Raw genomic sequence first — 21,764 nt, 5'->3', positions numbered from 1 at the left:
TCAAAACAAACTCAAAAGTGTTCAATGCTCTCAAATTATAACAGTACTTAGCTTCACACTCAACAATATTTAGAACTTTTCTTATAAGTGCAATAAATTATTAAAACATAGTAGCAACTACTCACAAATGAAACAGCATGCAGTAGCTCATGAGATCAAAAGAAACCTTGAGATGATTTCTGAGCTGCTTGTGCAGTGATCACTTCATCGATCTTCGCTTCTTTGTTTCCATCCAGTGTTAAACCGAAATGTATGTTCGGAAAATGAGCCCACTGTTATAGAAATATACATCACTTAAATTCACACACATACACAGATTAATTTCTGAATTTTGGTTTTTATTTTCAGAAAAATGTGAAATCGAATTGATGGTAATAAAAAAAAGCCAGAAGAGTTTGCATTTGTAACTTGAATCTTAAAATAGCAGATGAACACATACATTAGCATATGACTTTCTCTTTGTATGATAGTTAAAAAATCATTAATCATGTTGTTTAATTTTATTTGATCTTTGTCGACATGGTTAAATTAGCATTTATTATTGGAACACTAAGTCATCTAATTAAGTTGACTAATTTGTTCGAATCTTTTTCTTTTTCATAAAGGTGTAGGTGCATTGAATTAATTGTAATTTCAAATGGTACAATTAGTGAATGCAACATGTGAATTGTATGGAACTTTTTATTCAAGGCATTGATAATTCTCAAAAAGTTAAATTGATATGATCAGAATCTACAAATTCTACGATGATAAGTAAGTTTTTATGGCTAATTAAGCATAAAAAATAATATTGCATGATATTCCATCTAATTAAACTTCTATTGTTTGTGGATGTATTTCAATTATTCAATGACAATATGAAACTATGTCATGTAAAAAAGCTCTAGTGTTTTGTTAATTAAAAGTGATGATTTAGGTTAAGCTTCTCTATTACTTACGTAATTAATAGGATAAAGGATTAGGAAACTAGGGTTTGAAGCTCATTTAGGGTTTCCTTTATTAACTATATTTGTACAAATGTTTCAATAAGAACACTTCTAATATATTTTAATTAACATAATAACCATTAATTTGAATTCCCCAAAGAGGCAAAGTCATAGTTTATATCTTCAAATATGATAAATTAATTAAACAATGAAACATTGATCAAACATAACTATTTTCTTCATCTCCAAAGCTTCAATATTAATCTTTGTTTCTATAATTAACATGTTTAAAAATGAAATGCAATCTAATTCAAATTAAAAACCATTGTTTATTATTAAAGGTTTATCTCACACTAATCAAATTTATGATTATATATATATCACTTACATTCTTTGCTGCAGCACTGAAAGCTTCTCTATGACTGATATCTGGATTGATAGATTTAATCCTTTGTATCTCCTCTCTTCATCAAATTAAAACAAAAATTAAATAATTAATGACCAGAAAAATTACTGAAACATTAAAAATAAATAACAAAAATTAAAGATAGAAAGAGTGACGATGATCACTTGATAAACCGATTATAAGCAGAAGGAACTCGCTGTCTCTTCTCCGGTGCTGGATCGAAGTCGAAAAAGTAAAGCCAAAAAAACTAGTTAATTAGCTAAATTTAACTTGGGAAAAACTATGAATTGATATAATAATTGTGAGATCGAGGCTTAGGCTTACGACGAATTGGTAGCATTCGTTGGTGATCACTGCCCATGGAGTTCATCATAGATATTCTATTGCATTTGGATGAAGAACCAGAATCCATGTGAATGTTCTCAGAAACATTAATCTGATTATTCTGCAGAAACATTAAAGAACAATATTGTAACATATTTATTTATCTTTCAAAAGTTGATCAGAAAAGTATCATTGGTTTTTACAACATGTACATTTACTCACATCTCTGCACTTCATTAATGGTGAATCAATGCATCTCTGCATTTAGATATATGTATATATATGTATATGTGTGTGTGTGTTGGTGTATGTATATATGTACAACATGCAAATGAGAATAGAAAAGAGGATGAATTGAAAGTTGAGAGGAAATGATAATTAAAGTGAATAATATATAATTAGAATTAGAGAGGACCTGAAGATTAGGAAGAGGGATGGATTGGAGCATAGCTCCCATGTTGACAGCCAGCAAATTGGTACAATATCCACATCTCACTGTAACAATGTTGAACATGTTGTTTCCTGGAACACTAACCTGAAACAATGAAATATATATATTTGCTGAACATTAAACTTTGTATTTAATGATATCTCTAAATCTCTCTTCTTTTGCATCTTAAAGAAGGAGAAGAAGAAGAAGAAGAAAGAAATAAAGAAAGGATGTACATATAAAGAGAGATCAGAAAGAAAGGGAAAAGAAGAAGAAGAAGAAGAAGAAGAAGAGTGCTTAGTTTTCAGAGAAAGAAAGAAGAATGAAGATTGAAATTGGAGTTAAGGGTTATTAAGAAACCAAAATGAGAGACATGGAGTCAGTGGTTGATTTCAAATGCTCAGACTTTAAGTACACAGTGCTCTTCACGAGTCAGTATTTATACTTCTGAGTTCTGAGTTTCAGAGAGAGAGAGAGAAGAGACTGAAATCTAATGGAAGGATAGATATAGGTCAAGTAAGACAACAACAAGGTTCTAAAAGAAAAGAAAACACTCTTGATGTTCAGTACTCTGAGAAAAAAACACAGTGATCAGGTCATAAAGACTCTCACAAATTAATGATCATAAATCAATCCTTCATCCCCTTCAAGAAAATTAATTTAATTCACTGAAAATATAAAACAGAAAAGCTGCAAACTTGCTAGATCGACTGAATCAAAGCTTTATCACATGAGATCTCATCAAAAGCTTGCCTGATATTTGATGTAAAACAATCTTAAACATGCATATCTATATATAAATATATAAAATTTAGAACTCCATGCAGCAAAGAAGAATTCTCTCAGAAGAAAACAAGCTGCAAGAGATCAGGAATATAATGCAAATGAATATCGATTATACCGCAAGGATAGTGTTGCAGTAGTTGCAGTGAACATAGCAAACTTGTTCCGGTGCTAGTTGAGCCGACATTTCCGATCAACAAAAAGCAAAGTCTAGGAGTTGGAATTAAGAAGAGAAGGAAGAAAACTACTCTTTGTGCATATATAAGCCAAGAAACAGAAGGAAGAGGAAGAAAGAAGAAAGAAGAAAGAAGAAGAAGAAGAAGATAAAGCAATAGAGAATTTGATGGAGAAGTTAGGTATATATACAAGTATAAGGCAATAGGGACCATCTGTTTGTTCCTGTAAGAGAGTGTGTATGTGTAATGGGGATACATATCTGAAGAGAGATACATACAATGAGGATTGTGAATGAAAACAAGGCAAGAGTGGGGCAAAAGTAGGAGAATAGTACTACTATGTGGTCTTAGAGAGATAGAGGAGAAGAGAGTTAGAGAGATGTGTGGTTGAGTTAAGAGTGTGTGTTTGTGTGTGTGTGTGTGTGTGTGTGTGAGACAGAGAGAGAGAGAGAGAGGGTGGAGAAGGAGGTGGTGGGATGGGTTATGATTGAATGAATGAGTGGGTGTGTGAGTCTAAAATGCATCAATTTGCTAGCTAGCTCTTTCATCTTTCTCTCTCTCTTTTAGGCTTTTGATTCCCTTGTAGCTCTTGAGGAACATGTGGGGGTGGCAAAGGTGACTCATATATTAAATGGAAAGAGAGAGAAAGTGAGAGACAGAGATGTCCATATGTGTTTTTTCCTCATAAAAATTTTGAAAGTGGAGAGTGGAAATTTTTATGTCCTTTTTTGGTTTTTAGCTTATTTAAAAATCATGGAGATGTGTTGATAAATTAATCTAGATTTTGTGTTTTTAATTACTTGTGTATAATTTTGGTGTAAAATGAGATTAAGGATAACAGGAAATTATTAGAAATGTTTGTGACGTTTGTGTTTACTTTATTTTTAGAAATTTCTGTAAATGATGAATTAGGAGTGTTTGATTAGAAGTAAATGAAAAATTAAATATGTTAATGAATCTAGTTATTATATTTATTTTTATTTATGTGTAATTTTGGTGTAAGACGAGATTAGGGTGAAGAGAGCAAAAGAATATTGGAGATATTTTCATTTTTGTGACTTTTGAAATTTCAAAGTGAAGGATTAGGGGTGTACGTTTGGTTAGAAACAAATGGAGATATGCTGATAAATTTGGTTATTATATTTGGCATGTGCATAAAATAGATGAAAGATGAGGTTATGACAAGGAAAGTAGAAAATTTAGTTTTTTTTCATTAAAAAAAAATTAGTAAATAACGAAGGTATATCTTGGTTAATTAAGTAAACAAGGATATGTCGCTAAATTTAGTTGTTGTATTTTTATTTATGTATAATTTTATTGTAAGATGAGATTAGAGCAATGAGACATAGAACAATATTAGAGATGTTTCTATTTTTTGTATTCATTTAAAAAAAATGTTTGTAAATGATGAAGGTGTGTTTAGTTATAAGTAAACAAAAATATGTTACAAAGATATGAGTCTAATTGTCATATTTTTGTATAAGTATACTTAAGTGTAAGATGCAATTAGGGCGAGGAGAGAATATTATTTAAGATAATTTTGTTTTCTATTTTTTGTGTTAATTTTTTTAGGGTGTTTTGATTAGAACCAATAAATGATAAATGAATTAGTTGTTATATTTTTATTTATGTAGGACTCAGATGTGTGACATGAAACATCAATAGGGTAAGGTGTGTTTGGTTAGAAACGAATGAAGATGGAGTATAACTTTTATTCCTAATTAATTAATGTCAAACTTGGTCAACTGAAATTATGATGTTTTTGGTTCCGACTATTATACTTTAACTCATTTAAGTCAAAATAAATTCATAACTTCAAAAAAAATTAATTTGCATCTTACTTACAATTGTTACATTCTCATTTAATTCTTACTTGAGTATAAGTTAAGATAACTACTATTTTGAATATAACTTTCTAACCAAACATTTAGAACCAATTAGAATTTAAAATTTAAGTACTATATTGATAACCCAACATAAGTTCATTAATAACAAGTAAAACATGGTTAGAAGTGAATGAACTACTACAAAGTCTGAACATAAGAAACATAATTTAAGGGTGTTTGATTTGTTTAATTTTATGATTAGTTAAAGTATTTTTCATGTAATCTCAAATTTTTTTAACTTTTTAGGAGATATTTTTTTAGCCAGAATACTAACATTCTTGCTTATCACCTAAAGTAAAACTTGACTAAGTAAAACAGGAATTTTAATTATTTATTTCATATTATTTCTATTGATTTTTTTATGGTATATTAACTCATTAAATCTTTATAGTCATGCAAATAAAACTATTATTGAATAAAGATATTTGTCTATAAAGTTATATCTATAACATATAAATATATGTGTGTGTATAGTATATATGTTAATATGTTTGGACCATGAGAGGAGACAAGAGCACAAGATTTGGTCAGTAATCAGAGCATGCTTCCACCCATGTTGTGTCAAATCGATTGGACAGTTTTGATCCATCAAATTCGTGCAATGATTGAAAGGATGTGTGATAAAATTTAACTTTTTTTTAATCCATAATTGTAAATAACTTGAGCTTTTATATAAATAAATAAATATATATATATATATTAATAAATATAGACAAATCATATATTAAAGACAAACACACTAGGAGAAGCTAAGCTTTACAGCACCTGTACCATCTACATATGAACTAGGATTAATTCGAATTCACCTGCTCAGTAGAACAAACACTCTATGTAAAAAAATCTGATGCTAATGACTTGATTTATTCTAAAACCAATCAAATTTAATTTATATTGATTAATTGATAATTAGAAACATGTCAAATTGTTAGATTTGAAATTCTTCTTTCACTTATTTTTAAATTTTTCTTTTAAAATTTTTATTTAGAATATTTGAGAAGGTTAATCTTAATAGAAACGATATATTATATTTGGATTATATCATTTTAATTATTATGTATTATTTAATCTAAATAAAAAAGATAGTCAATACGTAAATGAACAAAACATATAGGAGATTAATTTCACAAAGAGAAAAAGACTTGAATCGGCTTTTGAGCAATTCACGCATATTTTTTAAAAAAATTTTGCTGCATAAAACCCTTTCGTAATCGTTTAAGATTGCAATTTTGATCATAAACAAAGAAATTTCAGAGAATTTAAGTATAAACAGTTCAACTTTTCAAAAAATGTTATACTTATAAAATGTGAACAATTAAAGCTCTTGGTAAACGCCAAGAAAGTTCCTATCAGTTAGTTGTTTAATATTTTTTTCTTAATTTCATACTAAAAACTATAAAAATTTTCAAATAATACTTAAAAATAAGTGAGGATAAAATATATCACAAGCACAAAGTACAATTCCAATTTTTCTATTCATGAAAATTAAAAAAAATATATAGTTGTTAAAGTATCGTTGAATATTTAATGACAAGTCTAACATAGAAGACCATAATTTTTTTAGGATAAATATACCCCTGTAAAGTTTTTTCCCCTAATGTATACATCAATGCATATATATCTTTTAATATAAATAAAAAATAGATGAGATGCATCTTATCACATTTATATATTTGTATAACATATATATGTTTCTTATTATAACTATTTACTGAGTAAATTTATATTGTTAAATTTATATATAATTATCTATGTAATTATATTTTGTATAAAAATAACAAATGTATTAAAAAAAACTAAAAATAGAGGTATTTTTGTAAAAGAATCTTTTGTTTTATGCACTCATTGATGTCTAAGGTTCGTGTATGTTAAATGGTTTCATATAATTTCAAAAACTACTAATTTATATATATAATAAATAAATAAATAAGTAAATAAGAAACAAAACAAGAACAAGGAAATGAGGGACAAAGCCCTTGTCACTATCTTCAAGATAAGACTCAATTGACTTAAAAAGTAATGCAAGAAAACAGCTAGGATGGGTGCCCCATTTCCCTCCCATTTCACCATTCAAGCTTTTGTTTCATCCGTTTAAGGGAATCTCCATCCTCATTTTTTGTTTTTGTCCCACCAACAACCCTTCTCAGCTTGCTCAAAATTCTAATTGAAATTTTAAACGAACGTGTTCTAAAAGTAACCAATTAAAACAGTTCTTGGTTAAGAAATTTCTCATAAGAACTATCTATTAAAAAAATGTTTATATTTTTTTTATCGGTCGAATCTATGATCTGGAGATATGAGTGCAGATGTGAACAATAAATTTTAAAGTTATCTGGGACCATTAACAAGGAGAACTAAGTCATGTTTTTAATAGCATTTGGACCACATTATGGGTGAACCATACGATCATGGTTAGATTTAGAAATAATGGAGGAAAAGGAAAGAAAACCAACACTAAAAAAAACTCTATTATTATTATTTTTAATTTCTACCGTGTGATTTATTGAAGAAAATAAAGGCATGTAATAGAATTTCTTGTGTTTTACTTCATTTCTTTATAGAGAAATTAATTAATTAATTAATTAATTGGTTAAGTAGGTAATAATTAGAGGTACATAAGTACTGCAGAGAAGTCTTAACATTGAGGTAGTGATAAAGAATGAACAATTAACCGTCTTTTTCTACTAACTTCCATTGGATCTTAAAATTGAATGCTTGGGATATGTACCCTCACTTTGATTTATTAAATGGACGGACATGATTGGTTGTAGGACAAAAGTTTCAAAAGAAAGTCATACAAAGAAAAAAAGAAAAGTTATTTTTAGAAAATATATTTCCAAATTATTAAATTTTTTAAAAAATAAAGTAAAACTTTTGGAAGTGTACCAATAACGGTACAAACTACAAAGGCATTTCACCTTCTTATCCATTCACATTATAGGGGTATAAATGTAATTTTATATATAAATATTTTTTTAAATAACTTAAAACTGTATAAGAAATAGTGATTCAAACGTGCTTTTGGATTGCGAAATATAAATGAGAAAAAACTAAATGAGAATGGTAATAAAAAATAATGGTAATGACAATAAAAACTGTGTTTAATTAGAATAAAATTCATTGAGAATAAAAAAAGAGGCATAGAAAAATTGTAATAAAATTACTATTTTGTCTTTAGTGTTAATAAATAATATTAAAATATTATTTATGACAAAATTTTTAATATGTGAAATATTTTGTATTTCTTATTTACTTAAATTATTATAAAATATTAATTAAATAATTTACTTCAATTATGATTAATTTTAATTAGTATAATTTACTATTATTATAAATTAATATTTGATGTATTTTTAATAAAGATAGGATGAAGCTACTCAATTTCAAAAATTAGATCTTATTATTCATTTTAATGATTATAATTAAATATTTATATTAAATACTTCATATTATTATTACATAATTAATTAGAAATATTGAAGTAATTATAGAAAGATGGTAAATATGTCAAATCTCATCAATTCCTCCCCATTACACTTGGCCAATTTTACAAGGGAAAGTAAAGTTGTGAAAAACTTTCACACGTTTGGTTTTAATATAAGCAATGCAAAGTAATAGTTTTCATGTAATCACTTTCCCTTTGACTAGAGAAAATGATTCATAGGGGGGGAGGGTGTGAAAAGGATTACACTGGTTGTGAAAATATTAAACGAGTGAAATTCCGATATTACCCTTATTTAAATAATTTGTTTTATTTATCTTTTCTTAATTTTAAAAACCCTAGAACAAAACTCCTTCGTTTTTCTTTTCTTTCCAAAACTCTAGGGTAAGAGAGATCACTCATTAGATGTTTTTTTAAAATTTTTTCTACTTTTTTAATGTTTTTTTGGTTAAATTTTTATATTTTTGGAACTAGATTTTAGCTTTTTGTATATATACTAGAGTAATCAAGGGCAAGAGAGATCACTCATTAGATTTTAACTTTATATATATATATATATTAATTTTATTAATTAAAGAAATCAATGGCAAAATTGAGAATGCACATAACTTTACATAGAAACCTATTCATACCAAACGAAGAAATTAACTTTATATACATTTCAATTACATCTTTTATAATACATACCAAACATTGTTTTGTTACTTTGCAGGAAATGTAATTGCAGGGAAAGACTTTACAGTGAAAGACTTTACAGGGAAAGTCTTTCACTACAAAGCACCAAACGGGCCCTTATATTTTAGCGTAATGGAAATCAATCTTTAATTTTATAGGGGAGGATTCAATTCCCATTTTTGTACTATTAAAACGGGTGTTAGTATTAAAACCAAGGTTGTCAGACCCGGATCGGCCCGTCGATTCAACCGGGAAAAAGCGGGAGCCGCCATGTGGCACGGCCAGGTACTCTCATTGAGCCGGGATATTAAAAAAACCGGCTTGACCCGGGGACGGTTCAACAGGGAGCCAGTTAACCCTGACCGGGTCAATCAGTCACAATGTTTAATTTTTACAATATTTAATAATTTATTATTATTTTTCTCATTAGACAATAAATAGAATTACATATATATATATATATCATAAACATACCAACAAAAAAATTAACATTTAAAAAAATAAAAATCTATTAATGTGTTATGTAAATACTTTCTAAAAAAATTTAATTTATTAAGAAAAAATAAAAACAATAAATGAGTGTAATTTTATTATAAAAAAATATAAAAAGTAAAAATATTTTAATTAAATAAAAAAATATAAGAAAATTTAAAAATAAAAATAAAAAAACTCAATTGAAATATAAGAATTAGTGAATTAAATTTCTTATCTATTTTAATAAAATCAACCAATAAACAAATAAATAAATAAATAACACCGAGAGAAGTTTGATAATTATATATTAATATATTAAATTTGTAAATATTTAAAAAATATAAAAATAAATGACGTAATTAGAAAACTCTACTGTATATAAGGTCATTTATCAATTTAAATATCAAATTTGAGTAGGTTTTTTATATTATTATTATGGGTTTAATATTATATTTGCTCATTATTAATTATTATAATATTTTTATATTTAATTATTGACCCCGGTTCAACCCCAGTTCGACCCGGTCGAACCCATTGACCCCTGATCCATGGTCTTAGCCGGGTCATTACCCGGGCCGGGTCTGACAACCTTAATTAAAACTTGTGTCTATTCCCATTCTTTAGCAATTACTATCCTCATCCAAACACACCCTCAAAAGCTCTCTTTTTCATGGCCGCTTGATGTTAAAAATATGCAAATAATTTTTTAGAAAAATTAAATGAATAATAATAATAATATTTCTTCATTCAATTTAAAATAGAGAAAGAATAATAGGAAATCTGTTCAATTTTTCAAATTCCATAATAAATACCTTCAAAATTTTTCATTTTCCTAAATATACCTTATTTTTATTTAATTTGTTTTTAAATATAAATTTAAATAAAATTACAAAATTTCCCTTAGTTTTGGTCACGTGTAAAACAAGAGTATTTTAGGCATTATAAATTTTATCAAGATGATTAAGATTAAAAAATTTAAAAATAAGGGACTAACAAATGTCAGAGGGATTGAAATACAAGGGACTGATAAAAAAAATTAAAAATTTCTAAAAGATTTATAGGTAAATTTTTTTGGTCAAGCCAAAAAAAAAATATTTATTAAGCTCAAACATCAAGGTACACCAAGCAAAAACATATGAATCAATTACAAACACACCTGTTTGGTTACCTGCAACTAGATATAAGTAGCTGTAATGTAACTGGTTTTACATGTAAAAAGGGTTGTTTGGTTTCTTTGTTAAATCGGGTTTTATACGTATAAAGCAGTTTTCTGATTTTTCTATCTTTTCTTTGCATTTCACTTACGACAAATTTTCTTTGTAAGTTGAAATCTGAAACAACATTAGATTAAAATCACAATTCTTCACTCTCCAAATTATGTATTAAAAGAAAATGAAAACTTACATGTAATCAATTGTTAATATAATTAAACTTATACTTATTTATATTTTATTAAATTTATTATTTTTTTATTTAAAATAAACCAATTTGTATTTAATTTTAATTAAAATAATATTTTTTAATATAAAATTAAAGAATTTTATATATTTTTAATTTAATAAAATTATTATTAAGTTAATTAATTAATTAATTTACATTAGTGTTAAGAGTAGATGGGGAGAGTTAAATTAATTATTTAGAGTTAGTGTTTAATTATTTAAGTTTCTTATTATTATTTGGCTTAGTTATTTGAGTTTCTGATTATTATTTTTAAATGTAATAAATACTTTATTAAATCATTTAATTAATTTAAAAATTAAATTAAATTAATTATTTTAGTTTAAATTATTTTTTTAAAATGTATTAAATAATTAATAATAATACAATATATTGGGGTAATCTCACCCTCTCTACATACATGGTGACCATATCTTCTAATTTACATCAAACCAAACAAATTAAAAGTAATGCAGTATTTTCGGTTACAGCAAACCAAACAGCAGTGATGTAAATAGAAATGCAGTATTTTCACTTACACTGTAATTTCACTTACAGACAACTAAACAACCCCTAAACCAACAACATCAATTAACAAGGAGCACACAAACTCTTATATCAAACCTAACTTGGCTCTCTTCTAATAGAAAATATATTTACACACTAAATCACAACCATCTACTCATAAAGGGTCATGTCACAGTATTTTGAGAATTGATTACATTATTTCAAAAAACATAACACCTCAAACTTGTTTAAACTTTAAACACCTATTCAACACTACATGTCCTTTTTTGAAAAAATCAATAAATTCCTAGTTTTTCAAATCATATACTCCAAGGTAGAAAGTGTACTTCTTCTCACCCTACCAAGCAAAGTTTTCCCTCTTGCTTTCATTTGAAACCAATTGATTTCTTTAGTCCAATTTCTTTTTGCATGAACAACTCTCAATATTTTCAATCAAACTTTGTATGAAAAGGCACAACTAAAAAACAAAATAGTACATATTCTTACTAAAATTATTGCACAAAATGCAGGTATCAGAATCAATAGCTTTTCAAGAAAATAATTTGTTCTTTGTAAGTAGCCTATTATCTAGAGCTAGCCATAAAATTCTAAAAAGACATCTAAGGACATTGCTTTGAGACCACACCAATTTTGCCCACCTTATCTTTTGCATGGCCCATAAAAGACAAATCCAAATTGGCAATGCTAAAATCTCCTTCCTTATCAATCTTCCAGAAAGATATATTCTTTTTATTCTCAACAACGACAAAATTCTAATCAATGAAATTTCATGCAAAATTCAAATCAAAAATGAAATTTTTTTTTTCCATCTCCTATTATATAATCAAAATATTCTTTAAACACAACTCTTAAATAATTGTCTCCAACTCCAACTACCATCAACAACAATTTTAGTGACGCCCCAAAAACTCAGCTTTTCCAATTTTTTTATTTATCACCAATGTAGCTCACAAGGTTGATTTATAAGCAATTTTATCTTTAAAATAATATAAAAAAATTTCAGGGTAATATATAAAACTTTCATTAAACAATTAAATCCGGTGGGAAGGTCAAAGATCCATGACCCGTTAACATATCGGGTCGGATCTGGTTAAAGTGTTCTGGACATTCATGGGCCGACGCCCGTTAGTGTATCGGGTCGGGTTAGTTTGTGTTTATCGATCCGACCCGTTATGAATGCGAGCCCTAGAGATGCTCTCCTTCTTGGACTCTTGCTTGTCTTCAACGCGACGCCAATGGAGATATCGCTGCTGTTCTCGCCTGAGAGCCCGCCGCTCTCCGTGATCGTTGCTGCGAGGATCTCCGAGGTTGCGATCTTGCCTGACCCTTCCCTCCCTCCTGCATCCGACCCTGTCTTCGTCTTCTCCTCTGGGTATTATGATGCTTTCTGTTTTTATTCTCGTTTGATGGTTTTCTTGTTGATTTTGTTGGAGTTTTAGTTTTGATTTAGGGATTAAGCTCTAAGTTTTAGGGATTTCATTTGGTATGCTGGATTGGTTCAGTGTTTTTAATGGTGAAATGAGGATATAATCTTAGTGATAAATGAAAATCGATTTTGATGATATGTAATTTGGATTGGATTAGCTTTGTTTGCTTGATTGAGAATGTTTCAGTCCCTAAAGAATGGTTTTTGAGCTAAAAATGATGGTTTTGGTGTGACTGGGTGTGTTTGGATTAAGGGAATATAGAGGACAAGAAAATAGAAGAATGGATAACTAGGAAAGAAAGCAAATTTTTATTTGTTTTGTTTTAATTGCATCTATTTCCCATCAATGAAAACACTTCCTTACAGTTTGGCTGTTGTTGAAAGCCAATGTGGTTCTATATGGTTAATTTTACACTGAGTTTTTATTGTTTCAGATTGAAATTGCATGGAACCAATACTCTGCTGCGATATCTTGGGCGAGTTTCATCTCTTTCCAATTTTTATGGGCAGGATGCACTTGAATCAGCGCAGGTAAGACTTGTCTTTGTTTGCATGAAAGATGGTTTTATTTTCCTTGCCTTCTTGAACTAGTGAAGTAACTCTGTTTGATTGTTCTGGTAAAGATTGATGAATGGCTTGAGCACGCGACCATTTTTTCATACGGGTCTGAGTTTGAGACTGCCTGTGGCCATGTGGATGCCCACCTTGCTCTTCGAACTTTCTTAGTTGGATATAGCTTGTCCATAGCTGACGTATCTATATGGTCTGGTCTTGCTGGTAACTCCTTAACTGGAATGGTTCTATTTAGGTTGTCTTTTTACTGATGTTGTCATTGTTCTGTTAGTTTCCGACCATTCATGTTGCTATTTTCATAGGTACTGGACAAAGATGGGAAAGTCTGAGGAAGTCAAAGAAATACCAAAATTTGGCTCGATGGTTCAACAGTATAACAGCAGAATATGGTGTGCTGAGTGAAGTCACAGCCTCATATGTGGGGAAAAGAGGGTTAGGGAAGGCTCCAGCAACAAGTTCCAAGGGAATAGAACCTTCTTCTAGTCAAGCTGTGAGTAGAAAGGAGAATGTCACAAATGGGGAAGTTGTTTTGAAAGAAAAAACTGGTGGATTTGAGGTAGATCTTCCTGGTGCTAAAGTTGGAGAGGTGTGCTTGAGATTTGCTCCAGAACCCAGTGGGTATCTCCACATTGGGCATTCCAAGGCTGCTTTGCTTAACCAATACTTTGCAGATAGATATAAAGGCCGGCTAATTATTCGCTTTGATGACACAAATCCATCAAAAGAAAGCAATGAGTTTGTGGAAAATGTCCTAAAAGATATTGAAACATTGGGCATAAAATATGATAATGTTACTTACACATCAGATTTTTTCCCACAATTGTTGGATATGGCTGAGAGTTTGATTGTCAAGGGAAAAGCATATGTAGATGATACGCCTAGGGAGCAGATGCAGAAGGAGAGAATGGATGGCATTGAATCAAGATGCAGGAATAATAGTGGCGATGCGAATTTATCTTTGTGGAAGGAAATGATTGCTGGCTCTGAAAGGGGTCTGCAGTGCTGTGTTCGAGGTAAATTGGACATGCAGGACCCAAACAAATCATTGAGAGATCCAGTTTATTACCGATGCAATCCAGTACCTCATCATCGTATTGGGACTACGTATAAGGTGTACCCAACATATGACTTCGCCTGCCCGTTTGTTGATTCTGTTCAAGGTATAACACATGCCCTTCGTTCAAGTGAATATCATGACCGTAATGCACAGTATGACCGCATAATGGCGGATATGGAACTGCGGCCTGTCCAGATTTATGAATTTAGCCGATTGAACATGGTATATACATTGCTTAGCAAGCGGAAGCTTCTTTGGTTTGTTCAGAATGGGAAAGTTGATGGATGGGATGATCCTCGTTTCCCAACTGTGCAAGGAATAGTCCGCAGAGGCCTGAAAATTGAAGCATTGATACAGTTCATTCTGCAACAGGTATTTTTTTATGCTTTTGTTCGTTTCATCATTGTTTAAAGGTTTAACCTTGTCTTTTATTTGACTAGGGTGCTTCGAAGAACCTGAACCTTATGGAATGGGACAAGCTATGGACTATCAATAAGAAGATAATTGACCCTGTATGTCCAAGGCATACCGCTGTCCTTGAGGACCGGCGAGTGATTTTGTCTCTTAGTAATGGCCCTGAAAAGCCATTTGTCCGCGTTATACCAAGGCATAAAAAGTACGAGGGTGCCGGAATGAAAGCTACTACATACACCAGGAGGATCTGGTTAGATTATGCGGATGCATCATTGATCTCCGAGGGTGAGGAGGTAACATTAATGGATTGGGGGAATGCAATTGTCAAAGAAATTAAGAAAGAGAATGGAATTGTTACTCAACTTCATGGAGTTCTGCACCTTGAAGGTTCTGTTAAGACGACAAAATTGAAGCTTACATGGCTTCCTGAGACAGATGAGCTGGTTAATCTGTTATTGCTCGAGTTTGACCACTTGATCAAAAAGAAAAAGGTAAATGCACACTCACCACTTCCCTGAAATTCTATTAATACTAAACAATTTCTCACTTTCTTTTTACTATGTCTTCTTCAATTTGTATGCAATGGTCAGGCTTTCTGTGATTTTCTCCTTGCTATTTCTCTGTTAAGCATTACAGCATTCTTGAACTAAAAAAATTCTTCAGTTACTTTTGCTTGATACCATTATCAGCTACCAAACAATTACTTTGTATTGCATCAGACTATTATTGGTTACTTTTCATGAACTTGTCTACATGAATCTTGCTTTCTTGTGGCTTCTAATTGTTCCAACAACTGCAGTTGGAAGAAGAAGATGATTTTCTCGACAATCTTAATGAGTGCACAAAGAAGGAGACCGCAGCTCTCGGTGATTCAAACATGCGAAACCTGCAACGTGGAGAGATTATTCAACTCGAAAGGAGGGGCTATTACAGATGCGATGTTCCTTTCATTAGGCCTTCAAAGCCCATAGTACTTTTTGCCATTCCAGATGGCAGGCAACAGGCATCACTGAACTAGTTTTGATATACAATGATGATCACTGAGATCAACATTGATGTGTTTTAGAGATTACAAAGCTTTCTTTTGATAAGAAATATGTAGAACCTCATTACTTTATCTTCTAGACAATTTGGTTTTCATTGAGTTATGGCTCAGATTTTGAGTGTCACATTGTGTTTATTGTCTGCATTAAGTTACTGCCCAAATAATAAGTGGTGTGTGTTTGTTTGAGGGAAAATTTGTCTTTTTAAATTGTCACATTTTAAGGGCTCATATGAATTGCGGAATAAAAATAAGAAGGGGGAAGGAATGGAAATGCGAATAAGAGGAGAGGGGATGATAATGAATAAGATGTTTTTGGTTCGAGAGAATGGGAGTTGGAAATGGGAAAAAGTAAAGGAGAGAAATGTAATAAAATTATATTTATGCCCTCTATAGGATGATATTGTACAAGATTATAGTTTATATTTAATAATAAATAATTAACATGATTTGTTAGTAAATATTTACAATATATTTAATTATTTATTTTAATTTAAAATAATTAAATATTTCAACTAATTAATATAATATAACAAATGCTTGCATTGACTTATTTTAACTAAATCTAGTTATAGATTAATTATAACTTTTAAAATGTAATTTTGATATCATTAACTAGTTTTAAAATGTAATTTTGATATCATTAACTAGTTTGATAAAAGTTATTTGAATTGTTTACTAATTTTGAACGATTATTGTTTGAGATGAACAAATTATCAAAAAAGTTGATGCTTCCTAGCCAAGATTAATATCATGTGTATCAAGATCTTCCAATATTAAAATGTTGGCACAAACTATAATGGTACACCATTAGTATTTCATTTCACATCATTAATATCAACAATTGTGTCAATTTTTTCCCTACCCTAACATGTTAAAGAACAATATCCTTCACAATATTGCATCATCAATTATCATGACATATGCAAGCAACTACCATACAGAATGTAAGACAAAGAAATGCCATCAAATAGAAGACAACATAGTTTAAATGTAACCCATAAATAACTAAATTTCAACAAAATAGCGTGAGTGGTTACAATATAGTATTGATAAAATGCCAAGAAAAAAAAATTCAATAAAACACTTGTTAAGCAAATAGTCGGCATGAACACATATGTGCACCTATGCAAATCATTTCATGTCATAAAATCATTCGTAGATATGCCAACGACCTGCGGGTCTATTGGTATACGGGTCGCCGATAGAGCTCTCACCGAGTGGTGAGAGTTCGATTCTCGGCTGAGGGCACATTTCTGGGAGTTGTGAATAGTGGTTGTGTACGAGTGGTTCCAGCACCCATGTGAGCGCGGTCTCGTCCCCACTTGTTCCACGGAGGCTTGTGCACGTCCCTGGGTCTCTAGTGGGTTCGCCCCGCTCCTCTTCCCCCAAAATCATTCGTAGATATCCATCGTTAACATAGAAATATATTAATACAAAATAAAGATTCATCAAAAAGACTAATACATAAAAGTATCTTAATAAGTACATGCATATAAATTATTGCAACTAATTTGATCGCCAAGTGTTAAACATTTATGCAACCATGTCTAGCCTTAATTGGGTTCATTCATCCGTTGGATCAATAACTGTAATGATATCGGTATTATCTTCAATGTTGTCCTCCATCATTAGATTATTAACTTCATTCTCTGCGAGATATTTTGTCATTTCTCTTCGAATAAAATTATGTAATAGACAACATGCGTTAATAATATGCTTTTGAGTGATTATATTGTAAAAACTTGGACGTGATAAAATTTTCCAACGAACTTTTAAAAGACCAAATGTTCTCTCAATCACATTTCTAGCAACAACGCGCTTCATGTTAAAAAAACTCTTGCATTATAACTAGTTGTCGGCCATTAGCCCATGAACTTAAGTGATAATATTGTCTCTGAAAAGGTGCAAGAAACCCTGGATGAATTTGAATATCCAGAATCAACCAAGTAATAGAAACCTACTAGGCAAAGAAATGTTTGTTGTTAGCTAGTGGATTTGGCTTTAACTTCATTATTAATATCATGTTGAAAAGCATGAATACATTTTAGTTATCATTTGGAACTTTAAACCCATTAGGCTTTGTAACAACATCTCTTAACACTCGACCATCATGTGTTGAACCTTCTCATTCAGACATCGTGCACATTAGTAGTTATTTCAGTTTTTCTTATTCTATATCTTGGTCGATCAACTTTTAGCACATTCACGCGAATATGTGTTCCATCTAAGGCTCCGAAACAATTCTACATTGAAGATAGCACCTTATTATTAACATGGCATCTACCATGTTTTTGAAAAAATTAAAAACAACTATTAGGTGATATTACCTTAAACATTTTCCATTTAGGGTCATTTGAATTTTCAAGAATAGGTTCAAGTTTCTTCAATAATTCACCATGGCATAGGATAATTAATTTCAAAACGGCATGAAAATGTCGGCTAACCGTCTTAGCTGATCTCATAAAGTCAAACTTAATTATTCTATTTATTATGTGATGAGCCACAATGTTTAAGAACATCGCAATCATTTCCTCAACCATGACATTCCTCGTACCACGAAGCCCACCAGTAGTGGTTAATAATTGACATAATTTATAAAAGCACGGCCGATTCATGTGTAGTTTATCAATATACTTAACATCTCTTTCATAAACTACATGATACATGTACTCATATTATTTGCGATGCCTAGTAGATGTTGACTCAATTTCATAATAGATAATATCGTCTTGATCATTTTCCTCACTTATTGCACAAATAGTGACAACAATATTTTTTTTTTTTTTTGAATAATAGACGACAAGCGCCATTTTTTATGAATATAAACAGTACTAAACAGTACTGGAATCCGGATGTACAGTATATGTACAGTATGAGAATAGTATAGGAATCCCGGGTGAACAGTGTATGAACAATACGGGAAACAGTACTGTTGGGGGAGAGATTTGATCCCATGACCTCCCCTTACACTTTGATGTCATACCATTGGGCTATCCAATGGTTGACAGTGACAACAATATTCACAACGAAAAACATGCATGCATACATCATACAAGGTAATTGCTCCGCTTGAATATCTTCCATGTTTTCGCTAGCCATATCTAAAAATGACAAATGAAACAATATTCATGTTGTAAGAAACTTATCCATTCGGACAAATAATTACAGTAACACATATCATGTAAAATAATTCTCATACCATTAAGATACAACATAATGCATACAACTAGGAATGAATTTATTAGTACTAACAATGAATTTGTTAGTAGGAATGAATCTTTTGATGATGATTTCTGCATTTGATCAAATTAAATTGCTTACAAGGCACAACAAATGACAAAAACATTGTTTTTATTTCAAGTAAAGTGAGCTTTTGCACATATTAAATGAGTTCAAATCCATTGAATCTGATGAAAATCATCAAAAGGAACTAATATTATGTATGCCATTGGATATAGAGGGAAAAAAACCAACCTAAATCTGGATCCATGTTAAAAAGATCAAGGCATGCATTGCTAATAAGTTAGTTGAAGAGTGAGACATCCTTTTTCTTTTTTTCCTTCCCAATGTTTTTAAAGGTGAAAAATCAAATGAACATTAAATCATTCAGTGGCTTGACTACAAGCATTGACAAATAGCACAACGCTTTCCATTCATTCTCACACACAAAACACAATGGTTTACAAGCAGGTTCAAATAGAAGGTCTCAGGGCAAGGTCAAGATAAACACATCAGACTTAACAATCCAAGACAATAGAACAATCCTATCTCAAACTTAAATAGTAAAGTGATTTGATGATATATGCATGTAGTATGAGATGTAATATTCACAACTCCAACTTTTTATCATTTTTAAAATTAATTTAAATAAAAATGTAGGCATAAAATCACGAACATTGCCCTTTGCCTATTAAAAGTGTCATTTTTCAAGGAATAGATGATGAATATAACATGCTTCTCTTTCTTATTATTTTAAACAAACAATACAACTAATATAAGAAAATAACAACACTGATACAAGTGCGCAAATGGCCAAGTGACAACGCCTGTTTCTTCTTCTTAACATCTTAGCACTACAATGAAATTACAGGAGGCAAAACCGGAGTATGTCATATGAAAAATGTACAGGAGGGAAACCATGTAGGTATTGTTGATTAAGCTCTTGCTGGGTGTTGCCGGTGACTCGAGTGCTATGACAAAACCAACCAGTATAATCTTAACAATCCTATCTCAGACTTAACAAAGACTTTGTTAATTAATAGTCAAATAAGATCATAGGTTCGATACTCCCATTATTTTACAAGAAAAAACCAAAAAATTTACAGAATAACAACAAGATTCATCAATCCAACACAACAAGCAAAAAGAATGTTAACAATGAAAAACACATATCACTTATCTCTGATTCTTCTACAAGAAAAACCCATCATAGCAGAGGCAAGATACAGCAACCCATAACAACAAAAAAGAAGAATGTCAACGGTGGAAATCATGTTTTCAATCAAACCAATAAACAAGGATTCTGTTATCTGTCTTATCCTCTAATAATTTCTAGTAAAATTGATCAAATCCAAAATCCTCACAGCATTACACCAAGATCCATCAATCCAAAAAAAACAAGAGCAATGTTAGCATGCATCGATCTAATTCAAGAGCCAATCAATCCAAACAAATGTCAACAAGCAACAAATCAAAAAAACTCCTTTGAGACCAAATCTAAAGGGAGGAGGAGGAGGAGGACGAGTACCTGATCATTGTCGGCGGTGGATCTCGAGCTGGGTAAAGAGTAAGAAGAGGAACATGAATCGATCAGAGAGTAAGAAGAGGGCGAGTCCATGATTGTCGTCGCGGGTTTCGAACCTATTGGAGACATGGCAACAAGAAAAAGAAAAAGAAAGATGGGAAATTTTTCTAATTGAAGGGTATAAAAGTTATTTCCATACTAAGGAGAACAAATCCCCCCAATTTTGATAGCATTGAAAATAACCCCCATGCAGCAATCCCATTACCATGAAAACCATTTACCCATGCCTTTCCTGGTAACCAAACATGGGTTAAAGCTTGATGGTTGCATATGATTCCCACTCTCAAGACATGAATCCATAAGCCAAACGTGCCTTGAAGGTTTTCCTTGGTCTTTTTAGTTATCCATTTAGGAAATTTTTGAAGCATTAAATATTATTTATCAAAATTTATCATTTATATTTAATGTATTTTTACAATTTTTAATAAATTATATTCAACCACAATTTTTTTAGCCATATTTTAAATAAGGGTAATTTTGAAAAGTTGATATAATCTATACATACTATCAAAGTAGATGTATAATCTACTCCTAGAGTGTTTCAATGGGCAAATTTAATTTTTTTTTATTATATTAAAATATATATATTATATTAGTTATGAAATTAATAATTGAAAAACTTTAATTACATTTATTTAATGCATAAATGCAATTAAATGCATATATGTCCATAACATCTTTGATATCGACTTATAATTTGCTCCTACAATGTTTCAAGGAGCAAATTGAAATGTTTTTATTATATTTAAATTTTTATTCATATTAGTTATGATGTTAATAATTGAAAAAACTTTAATTATATTTATTTATTTATGCATTAAATATCCATAAAACCTTTAAAATTTAATGTATACAATAGTTTCCATTATAGAGATGTTTAATTATATTTTTTTTATATATGATATTACCTCAAAAACTCCTCACAAAGTTTTAAAAACTCCGATGTAAAACCGGGGAGAAT

The 21,764-nt window shown here is 30.3% G+C and overlaps 2 protein-coding genes across 2 annotated transcripts; one reads left to right on the top strand and one right to left on the bottom strand.

Annotated features, from left to right (window-relative positions):
• On the bottom strand, nucleotides 1-3,242 carry LOC120276991 (axial regulator YABBY 5-like). Its single transcript, XM_039283729.1, has 6 exons — nucleotides 2,988-3,242; nucleotides 2,072-2,191; nucleotides 1,657-1,777; nucleotides 1,497-1,545; nucleotides 1,315-1,390; nucleotides 1-272 (listed from the first exon to the last, which is right to left on the bottom strand). Exons 1-6 carry the CDS (start codon nucleotides 3,054-3,056, stop codon nucleotides 156-158), a joined length of 552 nt encoding a protein of 183 aa, XP_039139663.1. The 5' UTR covers nucleotides 3,057-3,242; the 3' UTR covers nucleotides 1-155.
• A 9,446-nt stretch (nucleotides 3,243-12,688) lies between these two features.
• On the top strand, nucleotides 12,689-16,134 carry LOC120277420 (glutamate--tRNA ligase, cytoplasmic). The gene is made up of 6 exons (XM_039284266.1): nucleotides 12,689-12,856; nucleotides 13,345-13,441; nucleotides 13,534-13,687; nucleotides 13,786-14,912; nucleotides 14,981-15,445; nucleotides 15,754-16,134. Exons 1-6 carry the CDS (start codon nucleotides 12,720-12,722, stop codon nucleotides 15,970-15,972), a joined length of 2,199 nt encoding a protein of 732 aa, XP_039140200.1. The 5' UTR covers nucleotides 12,689-12,719; the 3' UTR covers nucleotides 15,973-16,134.
• The last annotated feature ends 5,630 nt before the right edge of the window (nucleotides 16,135-21,764 follow it).

The sequence above is a fragment of the Dioscorea cayenensis genome, chromosome 15 (genome assembly GCF_009730915.1).
Source record: "Dioscorea cayenensis subsp. rotundata cultivar TDr96_F1 chromosome 15, TDr96_F1_v2_PseudoChromosome.rev07_lg8_w22 25.fasta, whole genome shotgun sequence".
Classification (NCBI taxonomy): Eukaryota; Viridiplantae; Streptophyta; class Magnoliopsida; order Dioscoreales; family Dioscoreaceae; genus Dioscorea; species Dioscorea cayenensis.
This window is presented reverse-complemented; position numbering and strand designations above follow the sequence as displayed.